Source organism: Sporothrix brasiliensis (assembly GCF_000820605.1).
Source record: "Sporothrix brasiliensis 5110 chromosome Unknown Cont17, whole genome shotgun sequence".
NCBI lineage: Eukaryota > Fungi > Ascomycota > Sordariomycetes > Ophiostomatales > Ophiostomataceae > Sporothrix > Sporothrix brasiliensis.
This window is the reverse complement of record NW_024467136.1, coordinates 3,927,867-3,943,951: the sequence shown is the minus strand read 5'-3', so window position 1 is coordinate 3,943,951 and position 16,085 is coordinate 3,927,867. Positions and strand designations below refer to the sequence as shown.

General features: G+C 52.5%; 4 protein-coding genes across 4 annotated transcripts; 2 read left to right on the top strand and 2 right to left on the bottom strand.

Annotated features, from left to right (window-relative positions):
• Window positions 1-1,074: 1,074 nt before the first annotated feature.
• On the bottom strand, window positions 1,075-2,791 carry SPBR_02645 (uncharacterized protein; the record flags this gene model as incomplete). The annotated part of the gene is made up of 4 exons (XM_040760948.1): window positions 1,075-1,597; window positions 1,671-2,220; window positions 2,612-2,655; window positions 2,778-2,791. 4 exons carry the CDS (start codon window positions 2,789-2,791, stop codon window positions 1,075-1,077), a joined length of 1,131 nt encoding a protein of 376 aa, XP_040621114.1.
• A 4,809-nt stretch (window positions 2,792-7,600) lies between these two features.
• SPBR_02405 (uncharacterized protein) lies at window positions 7,601-9,963 on the bottom strand (the record flags this gene model as incomplete). The annotated part of the gene is made up of 3 exons (XM_040760708.1): window positions 7,601-7,635; window positions 7,702-8,812; window positions 8,878-9,963. The coding sequence occupies 3 exons, from the start codon at window positions 9,961-9,963 to the stop codon at window positions 7,601-7,603; spliced, it is 2,232 nt and encodes a 743-aa protein (XP_040621113.1).
• Window positions 9,964-11,023: 1,060 nt separating this feature from the next.
• SPBR_02653 (uncharacterized protein) lies at window positions 11,024-12,730 on the top strand (the record flags this gene model as incomplete). The annotated part of the gene is made up of 4 exons (XM_040760956.1): window positions 11,024-11,401; window positions 11,489-11,676; window positions 11,755-12,565; window positions 12,641-12,730. The coding sequence occupies 4 exons, from the start codon at window positions 11,024-11,026 to the stop codon at window positions 12,728-12,730; spliced, it is 1,467 nt and encodes a 488-aa protein (XP_040621112.1).
• Window positions 12,731-13,602: 872 nt separating this feature from the next.
• On the top strand, window positions 13,603-14,695 carry SPBR_02980 (glutathione S-transferase; the record flags this gene model as incomplete). The annotated part of the gene is made up of 4 exons (XM_040761283.1): window positions 13,603-13,637; window positions 13,765-13,805; window positions 13,895-14,248; window positions 14,307-14,695. The coding sequence occupies 4 exons, from the start codon at window positions 13,603-13,605 to the stop codon at window positions 14,693-14,695; spliced, it is 819 nt and encodes a 272-aa protein (XP_040621111.1).
• Window positions 14,696-16,085: the final 1,390 nt, after the last annotated feature.

Here is a 16,085-nt window from a genome sequence, read left to right as displayed (position 1 = left end):
CGTACCAAAACGGACAAGGGAGAGGATAGTACTTGTTTTTTAAACGCCTATTGATTTTTTTTTTTTGCTCTTTCGCTTGGTTTGTTTTCAACAAATTCTTTGGGCGTTTGTCCTCCCCCTGCCCTCCCCTTATGTTTCACCGCACACTCACGCCGCCACACATACGGTTTAAAAAAATACAAACTGGATTAAAAATTTATATAATGGTTCCTGTAAAGTATGGTGCAGTGAGTCGTTGACGGTAGATTGTTGCAAGTGAAACGAGTAGACACTTCCACTCATCCTACGATCAATTGTCGGTGTGTCATGCAGTATTTATGGAATTGGTTTTTTGATGGTTGCCCTGCATAGTGTGGAGGCAAGGCCGTCGCCTTCTATCGTACACACGAAAAGCGTCGAGCAGGAAAACAAAGCAACTAGAAAACGGTCGAAAAAGAACAAAGACAATGAAGCCATCCCCCTATCAAAGGAAAGAGTCCCAAGAAAACAAAGATAAAAAACAAAACAAAAAAAGTAGCTACGCAGCCCCCTTAAAGACCCAAAAGCGTTACCCAATTGGATGGCTCTCTCCCTCTTTTCGCATGAATATGGCAAACAAAAAACCAGAACTGAAATGAAAAGCAACAACGAAAAACGCCATGATGATTTCCTCGCCACACCTCTTCCGGTTTCCAAGCTCATAATCTCCCTTGCTGTCGTCAACCAAACTCGCTCCTTATGAAATGTAGAACTATACAATTTTGCGGGAGAGAAGGAACAACATGGTCCCCAAGGATATAAAACCGGGTTCAAGAACGGAGAAGCGGATGATATTGTGAAAGAAGAGGATGTACGCAAGGAATCCAGAAAAAAAAGAGAACGCGAAGAGTTCGAGTTCGATAATCCAAGGAACAACGAGGAAGCAGTTTGTGGAGAGGGTGTTATGTGCTTCGGTATATGTGTGACGGCATGATAACAACAGAACAAGGACAGGAAGAAAAGAGAACGTAACCAAGAACAGCCAAACACAGGAAATCGTTACAAGAAAAGACAGCGAAGCGAAACCAAAAACATGACCAGATCCTGCCCAGTCCATCACCGACCCGGCTTGGACTGATCGGATACGCTTCGTACGCCGGCTGTCTTTTTGTTGGTCTTGGACGCGTGCCCGTTGCTGGCGCCGCCGTTGGGGGCATTCGGCGACATGGGCAGCGGGTTGTCCTCATCCGTGTCCTCGGCGAGGTCGGCCAGGCCGAATCCGGCCTCTTCGTCGTCGTAGGCGCGTATTAAGCCCTGGCGGTCGGCGGCGTTGCTGCTGCCGCTGATGCTGTGGCGATGGCCGGGGCCGAAGCTGCGGCGGGTCTCCATGCTGATGCGGGTCTGGAGGGAGGAGACCATGTCGGTGCCCATGACGTCCGAGCCGTTGCGACCGGCAAGGCGGGTGCCGTTGGGGTCGGTGCGCGACAGGTTGAGCAGGTAGACACCGGCAAATGTGACGAGGAAGCCGGAGATGAGGGACAGAGTGTTAATCGTATCGGTGGTGTTGAAGCCGCTGAAGAGGATAAAGGACGCGCAGAGTGTGGCAGTTGAGAAAGTGACGTAGTAGAGGGGGTTGACACTGGGGTAGGTAGTTAGCAAACGCAGCGCACGCAAGGTGATGCGTGGGGAGGGTGGGGAGGCTGCACACTTACATATTGGTGGGGAACTGGCTGAGGGCCTTGTTGAAGTAGTTCATCTGCGTCAAGATGCACACAGCGGTGATAATCATAAAGACATAGGTGGACGGGTGGGTGAATTGGTTGTTTCCGGAGAAGGTGAGCTTCAGGGCAATGCCAAAGGCCTTGATGGCCATGACAGAGATGGAGCCGACGAGCGAGCAGATGCTCAGGTAAATTAGAGGGTTCCGCTTGCCGTAGACGGGGGCGAGCTTGTAAATGGCAATGACGGAATAGACGGTGACGGTGAAGGAGTAGATAAGGAAGCCGGGCTGGATGGCGTCGTGCAGAATCTCGTCAATGGTGGAAATGTCCTCGTCTGGCGGTGCGTGCAGCACAATGATGACGGCGCCGATCAGGCAGATGGCACTGCCGAGCTTGCCCAACGTGCCGAGAATCTCGTCGAGGAAATACGAGCTCAAGACGGCGCCGACAATGACACTGAGAGCGCCGAGGGGCGTGACGAGAATGGCGGGAGCAAAGGCATAGGCGGCAAAGTTGCAGATCTCACCAATGACCACTGGAGCTGTTAGCAGATGTGTAGTGTTTTAGCTGTCAGAGAATGGGGAGCAATGACCTACTTGTTGAAATGCCAAACCACCATAATGGACTCTTGAGATAGACGAAGCCATCGCCCTCAAAACCGTGACGTTGCTCGGCATGTATCAAGCCCTATACATCCTCTAGTTAGTAAAAAGTGACTCAGGATCTCGGCATCACATAGCCGTATCTATGTGTATGGACCCAGAGGCCCGGCGGGCGGCGGTGAGACGACTCGTCTGTTTCATTCGCACCTTTTTTGTAATCACGAAGCTTGTGCCTGAAAGATAGAAAATACGTTAGCAAAAGATCGTGACATGTGCGCGATGGGCGCGGAACGTAACATCGAACAGGAGACAACCGAGGCAGCGACGTACCGATGGCTAGACTGGATGCCATGGCCAAAGCCAGGCCGATGTACCTGCAGAAAAGACAAACGTCAGTACTATGGTCAGCGCAGGGCGCCAAAATACCCTTGCCCGGGTTGACGATCGGAACGCCGAAGGGGTAGACGAAGAGGGGAGGGGGAAAGGCCGTTCGTACTTGTCTTCCAACATTGTGAATGCGGCGTGTGAAAAATAAATGATGGAAAGAAACCAAAGAGACGAGACACGAAAGGAAACAAGGAAACAGAACGAGTGTCGTAGAGCGCGCAGCCCCTAGTTCCCTTTGTTCCTTTGGCGGGAGAGAGATGTGTCTTCGTCGTATGGCTTTGAATCGTCGACGTTGGTTGGGATACCTTGTTCGACGGCGTCTTGGGGGACCCGTCGAGACTGCACGCGCAGTATCGACAAGGAATGGACGACGTAAAGCGAGAGAGCGGCGGTAGCCGAGAAGTCGAGAAGGGGGTCTGTTGGCAGAAAAAGAGAGTTGTCTGTCGATTCCGACTGGTACTTGGACGAGGATGCGATCGCCGTTTTGGGTTGGTTGTCGTCGATGCTCGCCAAGACAATTGGTCGCTGTCTATCAACTTCAATTTTGCAAAAGCCAACAGAAATCGTCCGGAAAGGGTACACAGGAGGGCAAAAGCGAGGGTGATGTCCGCGTTCGAGGTGTATGCTGCGTAACAAAGCGACCAGAGGATGTTGGCTGTGGTTTCTCCGGTGTGTCGTGAACAAGACGGACAGGTTGGCAAGAGGAACTCGCGCCGGGCGAGACGAGTTGCGTCGAGCGTTGGCGAATCGTTGTGTGTAGCGTGCGGTGTGGACAGAGCAGAGCGAGAGACGGCGCAAGCGGACCGTGACGAGAATATTGCCTCGTGGGACTCTTACTTCGTAGACAATGGAGGCAGCGAGGGAGGACGAGGGAGGCCGAGGGAAGAATGAGGAGCCGCGGAAGTCGTGTGCGCCAGGCGAGGGAGGGTTTGGATCGTGCGACAGAAGAGGAAAGCGGTCGTGGGATTTTCCTGAGTTGCGTTTGTCCAGGTCTATGTTCTCTTAATGACCCCTTGTTTGGGGGGCTGTTCGACGTATGGGGTGGTTGGCGTTAGTGTGCAGTGGTTTCGAACACTGGGCTCTTTTGGGCTCTTTTGGGGTTTCTTCACACTAGCAGATCGAAGAAAGGGGGGGGGGGGCTTGCGCTATTCTCGTCGCCTCGTTGGTTGGTCGTTAGATGCTGAAGGGGAGGGGGGAGAGTGATGCTATGTTCTGGAAGTCCCCGTCCTCGTATTTTGGCGCGGCGCAGGTTGGCTAGTTTGCGCCGTATTAATGCAGGGTCTTACGAAGTACGTGTTCGACGAGCAATGCTGCAGTTGGAGAAGCGCGCGTTTGTCACGCTTGTGGTAGGGTCGAGGCGAGACTTGTTCAATGAGGCGTGAAAATATTGAGAAATAGATTGTGATGTGGGATTTTGCAAGATGTGGCTTCTTGGCCAGTTTTACATTTGCGCCTTCCTGCCTCGTTTTCTTTTGTCTGAGGACGTGAGGAAAGCTGATGCGACACAATAAGAAGTAGAAGGCGCCCCTGTGCTGGGAAAGGCAGGTGCAAGGGGCGGTTGGTGGTGGGCGGCGCAGAGGCTTAGCCCAGGGGAAGCCGAAAAATTGGTGGGAAGACAATTAGGTTTGCCCCCGAATGCGCTGCAGCTGTGGGCTGAATAAATCCTTTTACCTGCATCCTACAGACCTTTTCAGTGGGACGCCCTCGACCAAAAGGTTCGCAGTTTGGCGAGAAAGAAAAAAAAAAAAAAAAAAAAAAAACGAACCATGTACGCCTTTCCCCTTGCAGTCATGTTCTCATCACCATACGACTTATTGTCTATATTTGCCCAGCCCGATGCTCAGCACGCTGTGGCTGCAGATATGTATCCCTATTCTCTTCTCGGCTCCAATGTGTCTTGGTCGCGTCAGAATCGCAATAGCCGCAATAACTATGAACTGTCCTTCTCCACTGGCTTCAGGACTTGGATGCTGTGTACTATTCTGTTGCCTGCACCTTTCCAATGCGGTAACTGGGCGCGCCGTGCCGTTCTCTGGTCTTTCTAGATACGTCGGACTCTTAGTTGCGATTCTCCAGGTACGATCGTCCTTCGTCAGACATGGGCAGATGGGCAGATGGGCATATGAGCGCGTGCCCGAACATCCTTTCCTGTTCGTCCATATGGAAGTCGCTGTAATGCAGTAATCACGGGCTCGCTATCGGCGCGTCGGCAACTTCGGCCACGGCTTCTGGGAGGCGCATTAGGTGCCTTCCGCCACCCTTTCCTCCTTTTCATCCCTCCTCTTTCACCAGCTTTTTCCGCCTGTTGTGCTCAAAGTTACGCATGGGGTTGGCGGGTGGCCGGTCTGAAGCATCGTCAACACATCGTAGACGTTATTCTTTATTCTCTGGTTCAATGGAGCCGTTTGCCAAGACCGGGTCGAGCATAGTTGCTGTTTGGCACCGCGTACGGAGTTGCGCCAGGCTCTTGGCCCTTTGGCGATGGCGATTTAGCACATGTTTCTCAGTCCACTCTTGCGGTGGGAAAGCGCCTGGAGCCTCAGTGCTTCCTGCTACTTTTTTCCGAACCTCGTTTTGGTTTCAGGGCGCAGGGTCTCCACTCTTCCACCAAGAAATCTCGACCCCTGGAAGGCCTCGCAAGCAAATCGCCCTGCCACCGAGCCACCGTTCGTCCTTTGTTCTTTCTGCATAGTCTGCCTGTCTACGTTGTTCCCCTGACTAGTTCCTGTCTTAGCAAGTTTTTAAACCATTTTTAGCGCAGGAGGAAGATCGCTTTCAAGAATGGTAAGCTCCTTTCGTCACCTTTGCTTTGGAACTGAATATCGCCTGTCTGTCTGTCGTCGCCTCATCTCTTCTTTGCTTCACACAGATCCTTTCGAAAGCCAGACCCGCCAGAGAGCCGCTCTCAGCCCTCCCTGCCCAAAACAACGCTTGCTTGCTTGTTTGCCCAGGCCCGCTGTGGAACCTGTGGAGCCGTTCCACCTCCCAGCTATCGCACCTGCCGCCCAAGAATGCCACCTCGAAATATGGAATATTGTGTTGCAGTTGTATTTCGTACACTTAACCAGAAGAATTACGCAACGCCTCCCTCAACGCGTCTCTCCTTCCACCCTCTATGTTGAATCTCGTCCTTTGACTGTCACGTGTGTCGCGTTGTCCTTCACTTCTTTCGTACAAGGCCGTTCTGACTCCGTCCCCTTCCTTCCCAGACTTGGCGTTCTCTCGTATTCGCCGTGAAGAGCCTCCATCCTAAATCTCAACGTATTCTCTTTGCTCCTTTCTCCATCCCTTGCGGAGTCCTCGGGGCAAGCTGCGCCTCGTTGAAGGACGACGCTTTATCTCGAGATGTTGAGCACCCATGGACTGTTATGGCAAATTCATGAGGGTAATACGTGTCGAGCGTCCTTGGTCCCTACGGTCCAAGCTCTTTGGAGTACATAGTAGTAACCCACAACGTAATAATGCAACAATACGGAGCAGTCTACAAACTAATACCTGGTCGTTTCATCCCCAGGAAACAATTAAAACGGGCTCGTTTGACGGTGCCTTGCAGTAGGCTCCACGGCAAGCACGGGTGTACCTGACTATTTCAAAAGCGTGTGTGTGCAGGGCAAGCCCCAGCCGCTTTTGTTTCTATTCTTTTCTCCCGTGCCGGTTTGTTTCAAAAAATTTAAAGAAGAAACTGCAAACAAAGTTGCAGATAGGGCTAGGACGCACACACTATATCCTTGTCCGAATTGCAAACAAAAGATTGGACTATGGATATTGCTCGCCGTCCGTACCACCGCTCGAAACCGATGTAGTGCAACAAGCGTTTACGCAAAAGAGTGCACGCCTTTATATCAAACCGTCAATTCTGCTACCATGGTAAGGAGATCCCTTTGCTAGCTTGATATCGCCGTTGCTCACCAGGAGAGAGAGATCGCTCCAAAAACAGGACAAACTCATCACCCAGGACGCAACACATATCCTTCTCAACAACACAAGGACATCGCAGTAAGGGGGTACGCGAGCAATTACCTAGACAAAAACTGCACAATAGATAACGCCGTCAAGATACGCCGTAACAGACACACACACTCGACTTACATCATTCTTCTCTCAAGAGCTACCTCTTCTTTTCACCCTCATCCCGAAGCTCCGGAAACGCCCTGACGGACAGTTCCGTCCCCTCGTCGCCCCTTCTTTTGCAATGCAAGAAGGCAGCTGGCGTGCGCACTGGTTTGCAACTGGGAATAGAAACTCTTTAAAATACACGATGCCGGCAAACGAAAACAAAAAGGAGCATAAACAAAATCAAGCATGAAATGAAAATAGCGCATAAGGCACGAAAGGAGTAGAGGCAGAAAGCAGACAGTACAGATGCAAAATCAATATTAAAACGGAGAGGGGCCATATCGAACGTGTCATAGGACAAGAACGGAGAACTAGGTTCGTGCTTGTCACTGGCATGAGTGGTGCCGATCGCATGGGCGAGTCATTGGCGGCTTAAGATGTGGTATGTTGAAGAATGACTTGCGTCGAGTCGAGTCGGTTCGGTTCCGGTCCGTGTTGCTTGCGTAGAAAAAAATAAATAAATCAAAGCTTACCTTGCTAAACTGATGACGAAAAGAGTCGTAGATGAGAAAAATGTTGCTGTGCTGCTTTATGTTGGTTAAGAAGAATGAGAAACGGATAGAATCATTACCAATTTGGCAACGGGGTATTACAAGGAGAAAATGGGTATGGGAGGTAGAAGGTGAAAGAAAAACAAAAGAGCGTCTTTGCGAAAATGTGCATTCAAGAGAATGGCGAAAAAAGTGGAAAGAGGACAACAAAGCCATAAATGACTTTATTGGGTCGACAAACTTGGCGGAATATCTGGCGAAGGTATGGACCTCACATCATTTCGCGAGTATCCCTATCAGGGGTCGACATTTGTTGGTTGTCGTATCATGGCGTGTTGCCAGTCCGGACTCGCTTGACATCTACGGTGGAGTTAGCAATGGGTCGTGCTTGAGTACTGCGTGATCTGCTTCTAAATGGATGCTCACCTGGTAGGTCACCAAGCAGGGCATCGCCCGACTCATCCACCTCTCTCGTTCGCTTTCCTGAGGCTGCTGGGGAGGCATCTGTTGCGTCTGCAGGAGCTGTGTTCTTAATCTCTACATCCCAGTCGATCTCATCAGCGCCCGATTCGACGGCTGCTTGGGTCTCTTCTCCTTCAGGGCGGCTGTCCTCGTAGTCGATCTCATCATTGTCCAGGGTAGCTGTTGCACTTGTGTCAAGAGACGGTTCGAGATCATCGGCCTTGTTGCTAGTCTCCAGAGTTGCCGCCGATGTGGCAGCATCAACGTCGCCACCCAGGTCCAAAAAGTCGTCTTGGTTTTCCTGCCGGTCTTCATGACCCGCATTATCCACGGTCGCACCGTCCCGGCCATGACTGACAATGTCGCCGTCGTCGTTGATATCTTCTAGAAGATCTAGGTCATCGCCCTGATCCAGTTTGGCCTCGTCGGCGGCAAGGCCATCAATAAGGTTGTCTTCCGCGTTTGCAAACTCAAACTCGTCTCCAACATCAGCGTGCGGCGTGGGCAAGTCAGTCACACCTTCTGGGCCCAGATGGGCGCCGTCAACACTGTCGTCGACCTCTTCGTTTGTGTAATTGATGTAATCAATTTCCTCCGCGGCATCGGCATCCTCGTCGGCTGTTGGCGTGTCAAGTTCAGGCTGGGCAGCCTCCTTATCAGCGGTCTCGGCATAGCTTTGGCTGGCAACGCTCTCAGCATCGTCGAAAGACCCTGCCATATCAATATCGTCCGCGGCGTCTTCCTCGATGTCGTCTTCAATCTCTTCATCGTCGTCTTCCTCGACCATGTCGTCAACCTCACCATCTGGCGAGGAGTCGTCCGAGTCTGCTTCTGCCTCGCCACTGTCATCCGAAGACTCATCTACACGAGTACCTGCCGACGGGAACGCGGATAGGCCTTTGCCCGAGCCAGCACCGCCAACAAGGTCTTTCAAACGCAGTAGGCAGTTAGGGCGAGTGCTCAACGTGATATGCACACCTTTCGTGGACTCTGAGTCATCATTCTTAACGAGCGTGTTGTGCAGAGCCAACAGATTGTGGAAGGTCACCTGGCTTAGCAGTGCCTCGGTCGTAGTCTTGAGAAAAAATTAGTATTCTGGCGAAATCAGGAGCAATATCTAGGGATAGGGGCAAAACATACCTCTCCAAACTCGAGTCCCAGCTCATTGACTCGGATCAAAATCTCATCGCTGGCACGGACCCACGAGGAAATACTCGACCGGATAGTCTGCAAAAACCTGGAGAGAGGATAGTTCAGAGCCTCATAGTCATCCAGATAGAACATGTCGGGGTCCTCAACACCGGGTGTCTTGAAAAGGGGGCAGACTTGGTCGCCCCATGTGACCATGACGTCAAAAGTTGACACTGGGTAGAAGTTCCGGAGAGCACCCAGGCCCGAGTCTGAGTCGCTGTCCTCTTCATCATTTTCATCACCGTTGTAGTCCTGACCAGTACCGTCGCTTTCGTCATGGTCGACCTCAGCACGCTGTCCACGGTTATCGTCGTTTTCTTCTTCGTCTTCTTCTTCTTCGTCTTCTTCGTCTTCCTGTTTGGGCTCGGCCATATCTCCGTCTTCGTCATCCTCGTCATAGTCGTGGGAGTCATCTACTTCTTGTTCATACTCTCCGTGGTCATTTCGGTCATGCTCACCATGATCCTCGTGCTCCTCATGCTCCTCGTGCTCCTCGTGCTCTCCGTGTTCTCCGTGCTCCTCCTCTCCGCCGTGGCTGTCGTCAGCGTCATCAAATCCAAAGTCAATGTCGTTATGCTCGCGGTGCTTGCCACCAGTCTCATGGTGCTCTTGCGACTCTGAGACATCAACATAGTTGCTTTGTGCGGCATCGTGGTCACCGTTGTGACTGTCTTGTGTCGTTGTCGTAGCGTGGATTTCAGTGTCTTCGTAGTCGATCTCGTCGGCGGCGTCGTCGTTTGTAGGTGCGCTATTTTCTTGGTCGGCACGGATGTTGTCTGTCTCTGCAGTGGCGATCTCTTCTGCGGCATCGTGGCGTGTCTCTTCCTCGTAGTTGATCTCATCCAAATCGGCTCCAATCTCAATCTTGGTCAAGTTCGATGTCGGGCCCTCGCCGTCATCTCGTTCCAGGTCGGCGCTGCCGCCAAGGTCCAAGTCAAAGTCCTCGCCCGCGACATCGGTTGCCTTGACGTCAAGCGTGAGATCCACTTCCTCGGCGATGGCCAGAGTCGGCCCATCCAATGATAGTTCTGTCATAGCGTCTCTATGTTCGAATAAAGGTCGCTATTTGAGATGGCAAATAGTGTCTTATCTCGCGTTCCGGCAGACGTGGTCGTCAGGGGTCGTGCTAAGCTGCAGTGAGGTGAAACCAACGCCACTTTATCATATCTTGCTCAAATCTCGAGACGAAACTGAAATGTATCTTGCTGCCCGTCAAAGAGGCTCCAATGTATCAAATCAAAGGGGACGCTTGATGCCTTGGGTAGGTTACCGAGATGGGGGGGACTGCCTTGGTGGCGGGAGGCAAAGGATGACGAAGATGAATGAAGAAGCCAGCAAACGCAATGTAAATCGAATGATAGTATGAAGATGCCTCGTGTAGGTGTAGAACAGGTCGAAAGTGAATGTTATGAAGTAAGGAGAGGTCTGGAAGAGTGAAAGGGTATAGGAGTGAAGAGCTCCTGGATCGTTGGCCGTTATAGAAAGAAGAGTAGGAAGGGTGTCCCGGCCTCAGGACGGTGCGGTTGTCTTTCGCAGGTTTGGGTAAATTTCACGAAGAAGGCGCGACCATGAGCGGGCGTGTAGCGCTTGCCGCACATGGACTAGCGTATTTTATCTCTTTCCTCCCAAGAGCTGTTGGCTGAGAGCACAGCCTGATGCCCGCTGAGCACTGTGCTGTGCGCACGGACCAAGACGTTTGCGAAGGGGACAACTAATGTGAAAATGGTGCCCCCTAATGAGGGAGGGGCGGATTGGCGATTTAGGCACCTCGCCGACCGACTTCACGACCTCTCGCTCGAACAACATTGCTTTGTGCCTCTTCACGTCCCTATATCGCGGATCCAACGACGACCAGTCCTCCACGATTCAACAACAAGCTTCAACATGGTACGAAGGATCCAGTCGAACCCACAGACCAGAGCAAATGGCCGTCCGCGACCGCCTCTTTGGCATCTGTCTTCCCCTATGATAGCTCCTTTCACATGTGCAACTTTTGGCTAACCGACGATGCCTTGGACGCTCTGCGTAGGTTGTCCTCGCCGCGTCCATCTGCACCCGAGGCGGTAAAGCCGTGCTCTCGCGTCTCTTCCGCGAGATGCCCCGGTCCCGCGTCGAAGCGCTCCTTGCCTCCTTTCCCAAGCTTGCCGACAGCGGCACCCAGCACACCACCGTTGAGCAGGACAACGTCCGCTTCGTCTACCAGCCCCTCGATGAGCTCTACATGGTTCTTATCACGAACCTCCAGTCCAACATCCTGCAGGACATCGACTCGCTGCACCTCTTCGCACAGGTTGTGACGGGGCTGTGCAAGTCGCTCGACGAGCGCGAGATCACGCGCAATGCGTTCGAGCTGCTGAGCGCGTTCGACGAGCTGGTGACGCAGGGCTACCGCGAAAACCTGACTATGAGCCAGATCAAGACGTTTATGGAGATGGAGAGTCACGAGGAACGCATACAGGAGATTATTGCCCGTGTATGTAGACCGCCACGGTCGTGGCTTTGGTTCACCGTTGACCCTCTACACTGGACATTGGCACTAACCAACTGACCCGTTGAACAGAACAAGGAACTGGAAGCCACAGAAGAGCGCAAGCGGAAAGCGAAGCAGCTGGAGATGCAGCGCAAGGAGTCTGCACGGCGGGGCATCAGCAGCGCGCCGCGCACACCTGTGTACCCGACATACACACCGCCAGTGCAGACCACGACGGAGACCTACGACTCCTACGAAGCGGAGAAGAAGAAGAACAGGTGTGCTTCCAATGACTAAAAATCAGGGCGTGTGTGTTTTGCAACGGACGATGGCTTACTTTACGTTTCTCTTTCCAGACCAGCAACTACCCTCAAGGGCAAGGGCATGCAGCTCGGCAAAAAGTCCAAGACGACCGACATGTACGAGCGGGTTCGTGGCGAACTTGGCCCCGAGGCCGATACGCTCGTAGCTGCCCCTGCGCCGGCCGCTACCCCTGCAGCAGACCACACCGCCAGCCGTGCGTCGACAACGCTGGACCGCGACGCCATCCACATTGTGGTCAACGAGTCGGTCAACGCCAAGATCACACGGGACGGTGTCGTGAACTCGCTGGCCATTAGCGGCGATCTCAACCTGCGCGTGTCGGATGCCAGTCTCACCAAGGTCAAGCTGAACCTTGACGCGCAACCGACACACGGCGCTCAGTTCCGGACGCACCCCAACGTCGACAAGAACCTGTTCAACTCGTCCAGGATCATCCAGATGAGCAACACCGCCAAGGGCTTCCCCGTCAACCAGTCGGTCGGTGTGCTGCGGTGGCGGGCGTCGCCCAAGGTGGACGATACAGCGGCTCTGCCAATCAGCTTCACGGTGTGGGTGAACAAAGACGGCGACGGTAACTGCACCCTGACGGTGGAGTACGAGCTGACGGGTGGCGATGCACTGGACGACGTCGTGGTGTCAATCCCGTTCGCAGTCGAGCCCACGGTGTCGAGCTTTGACGCGACATATGAAGTCGCCGGTGACAGCATCGAGTGGCAAGTGGGCTCGGTGGACGAGAACAACGCTTCTGGCTCGTTTGAGTTTGAGGCACAGACGGACGACGAGAACGATTTCTTCCCCATGCAGGTCCGCTTCTCCAAGTCGACGCCGTTTGTTTCTGTTGATGTGAGTTTTATCTGCGCTTCCTCTCCGACATTATTTTCGGTACGTACTTTACATTGTTCTTACTGACCATCTTAGGTGACTTCGGTCGAACTGGTTGAGATGGATGAGGAGGTGGCCTTCTCCAAGGACGTCAAGTGCACGGCGGATAACTACTCGATCGAGTAGACGTAAGCGAACGCAACGTTCAAGGCCGATACGGCATCTGGGAAACCAAGACGAGCCGGTTGCCAAGGCTTACAAATATGAGTTTATAGACACGGACTGGCCGAAAGGTCATCTGATGGGGCCGGTGGTAAACCAAAAAGGAAGCTCTAGCTTATTCTTTGATATGTGTTTTTGTTGGCTGTTTTCAGTGATTTTGTTTTTCATAATACAGGGTCCCATTCCGTTTTTTTTCTCTCCGGGAACAGAAAAGAAAAGAATTTTTTATCCCTCGTCCAAACCGAGCTCCTTGTTGTCAGGCGTCAGCGTGTGGTCAACGTCAAAGCCTTGGCCGCCTTTTGTTTTCTTGGCAACATAACGGCCAGCGGCATCGCAGCATGATGTCACATGGCAACGTAACTTGTAGGTCACTTGTAGCCAGCCACCTGTGCATCATGCCATTCCAGATCTGTCCAAAACAGGCGAATGCGAGTAAAAGGCACAAAATAAGCGAAATACGACTAGATGAAGACGAATGCTGGCCCTTTCTCGTAAGCTATGCGCTTTTTTCATATGAAAATGGCACTGGAGTCGTAAAGATGCCGAGACTTTCGGACTCGGCATTCTCGAATGCCGGGTTATTAGTGCCATTGAACTCATGGCTATGCCATTTTCGCTCGCGGTCCGTTGGTGTATCACAAAGCGGAGCGGGTCAGCTAGTTCGGCCGTACATTAACACGTGACAGCTCTCGGAAGCTTAAGAAGCCGAACGATCGCCGCCCTCATATTGACGACTGCTCAGATGGTTTTTGGTTGTTCAAGCTTGGCGACAAGTTCAAGTACATTGTCATAATCTCACCATTAAACCATTGGCGCATTGATCAATTATCACCACCATGGCCTCCAACCAAGCAAAAGTCATTCTTCACTGGTACGAATTGCTGTATCTCTTTTGGGGCGTTTCCGCAGCTTCGTTGGACCTACATGTGCCTTCCAAAAGCTTTTTACGTGTACGAATCTCGACAGTGCATATACTAATACAGATGCTTCTTCTCCAGGCTCGACGGCTCTCGCGCCCAGCGTATCCTCTGGCTCCTGAGTAAGTGCAATGCCACAAAACAGCATACACATGCTCTCCCAGGAACACGTCCTTAATTACACGTGATACTGACCACTCTGTCACCACAGACGAGCTGAAGGTGCCGCATGAGCTCAAGATCTACCACCGCGAGAAAACGGCGTTTGCTCCTCCGGAACTCGCCAAAATCCACCCACTCGGCAAGTCGCCAGTGATCACTGTGATCCCGCCGGCGAGCGCTGGTGCCGATGCGAAGGAGCTGGTTATTGCTGAGAGCGGCTTCATCATCGACTACCTCTGCGAGCACTGGGGCCACAACTCGTCTCTTGTGCCCAAGAAGTGGAAGGACGGCCAGGAGGGTGCCGTCGGCGGCGAGACGGCCGCGTGGCTGCGGTACCAGTACCTCCTGTACTATGCCGAGGGCTCGCTGATGCCCTTCCTCGTCTTCTCCCTTGTGACATCCAGTAAGCGAGCAAAGACGTGGCGTGTGGTGCATCTGGATGAGCCTTGCTAACCCAACAGACCTTCGCGGGCCCCAGGTGCTGTGGCTGATCCGGCCCATCTCCAGCGCCATTGCCAACAAGATCAACAACGTCTTCATCGTGCCCAATGTGCGCAAGAATCTCGAGCTGCTCGAGTCGTACCTGACCACGCCACCGGCTGAAGGCGACGGCACCGGCTACATCTGCGGCGACCGCTTGACCGCCGCCGACATTATGCTAAGCTACCCGCTCTTCGGCGTGCGAGAACGCGCTGGCGGGTTCACCATTGACGGCAAGTCCTTCCAGGAAAGATTCCCCAAGACGATGGAGTACCTTGGCCGGCTGGAGAATGAGCCGGGATACCTCGAGTCAGTCGAGACGATTAAGAAGCTGGAGGGCAAGTTCGAGGTCCTTCCGGATTCGATGTAAGTGGTCGATGATAACGACGGTGCGGAGCTTGTATGAGGTCTATACTTGGTACAGACATTGGTGTTTTTGCTTTACCAATCTTTACTTTTTCCTTTCTTTAATAGTAGATATCGTATCGTTTGTTCGTAATACCATTCCAAATACCATGGTTTTCAAACTCAGCTGGTTTTCTCCATGACCGTCGGTTGGTGAGACGCGAGGCTCTGAAAAGCTGCGTGCTGACAATAGGGCTGTGCTGCGGTTCCCACTCCACTGATTGCATGACGTAAGTTCCTGCAGAATTAGACAGGCACAGGGCTTTCAGACTCGAAACGAATTTACTTTAGCAACCGTTGAGGCAGGAACAGATTGGTTTTGAAGTCGCTGTTCATAACTCAAGGCAAGTGCGAACGTCACAACACTTCACTTCCTTCTGTGGACAAAAACACAGTCGATATTGAATTAACCGTGAAGGCGGATGTCCACTTCTTGTACTTAACAGAACAGGAAGAAAAAGTCTTCGTGGGGGTAAGAAAGTGTATCTGACGTTGCATTGGCTGTTCCCCTATTTTCAATTCCGCGTATGCAAAAGTGCGGCGCAGGTCAGCCCCCAGGGGTGAACGCTCCGGAGGCTCCTTCCTGTCTTCCTTCCTTCCTTACTTCCGTCCTTCTCATATCAGACGAAAGGAAGGATGAGAGTGATTTCAGGAAGGAACAATGTGCCAATCGAGCCTGCCAATTGCAACACTGGGCCGGACCAGAACACATGTTGGGAAACCAGATGAAATCATCCTTATTTCGTACCAACAAGCGATACTACTGTGATTTTCCCAACAACTCATCCCTCCTTCGACCCCCCATGCGTCCCTCTTAGTCTCAGTTATTTACCACAACTCAATGTTCAATCTCGGACGCCCGACCGTTGTATCCCATCTGTGCCCGGTTGTTGCAGCCCAGCAGCCACCCTGCCCAATTGCTGTTCAACATCGTATTTCGCGTTCCAGTCCCCAATCCACGGAGGATGCTAAAGGATGCTAATTCCCATCACCGCCACTGCACTGACACCAGGCTAGCTTCGGGCGACTTTTCGCCTTTCTTGACCGTTGGCGGAGCATCTCTCTCAATCTGGTCCCTGCCTTGCTCTTCTTGGCTCGCGTGCCCACCCTGCGGCTCAGTGCCTTCATAACAGCCATATACAGAATACAAGGACATGCAAACGATTTGAGCACCCGGTCTGGTCAATTGTTGCCTTCAATCGACCACCGGACCGACGGTGGGTAAGACACTAAACCTTGCTGTTTGTACGGACGCATCTTCCACGTTTCCGTACGTCGTCGAAAGCTCTAATTTGCTCCTGTGACAAGGCACTCTTTGCGAAAACCCAGTCAGCACTTAATTTGGTCTCCAGATA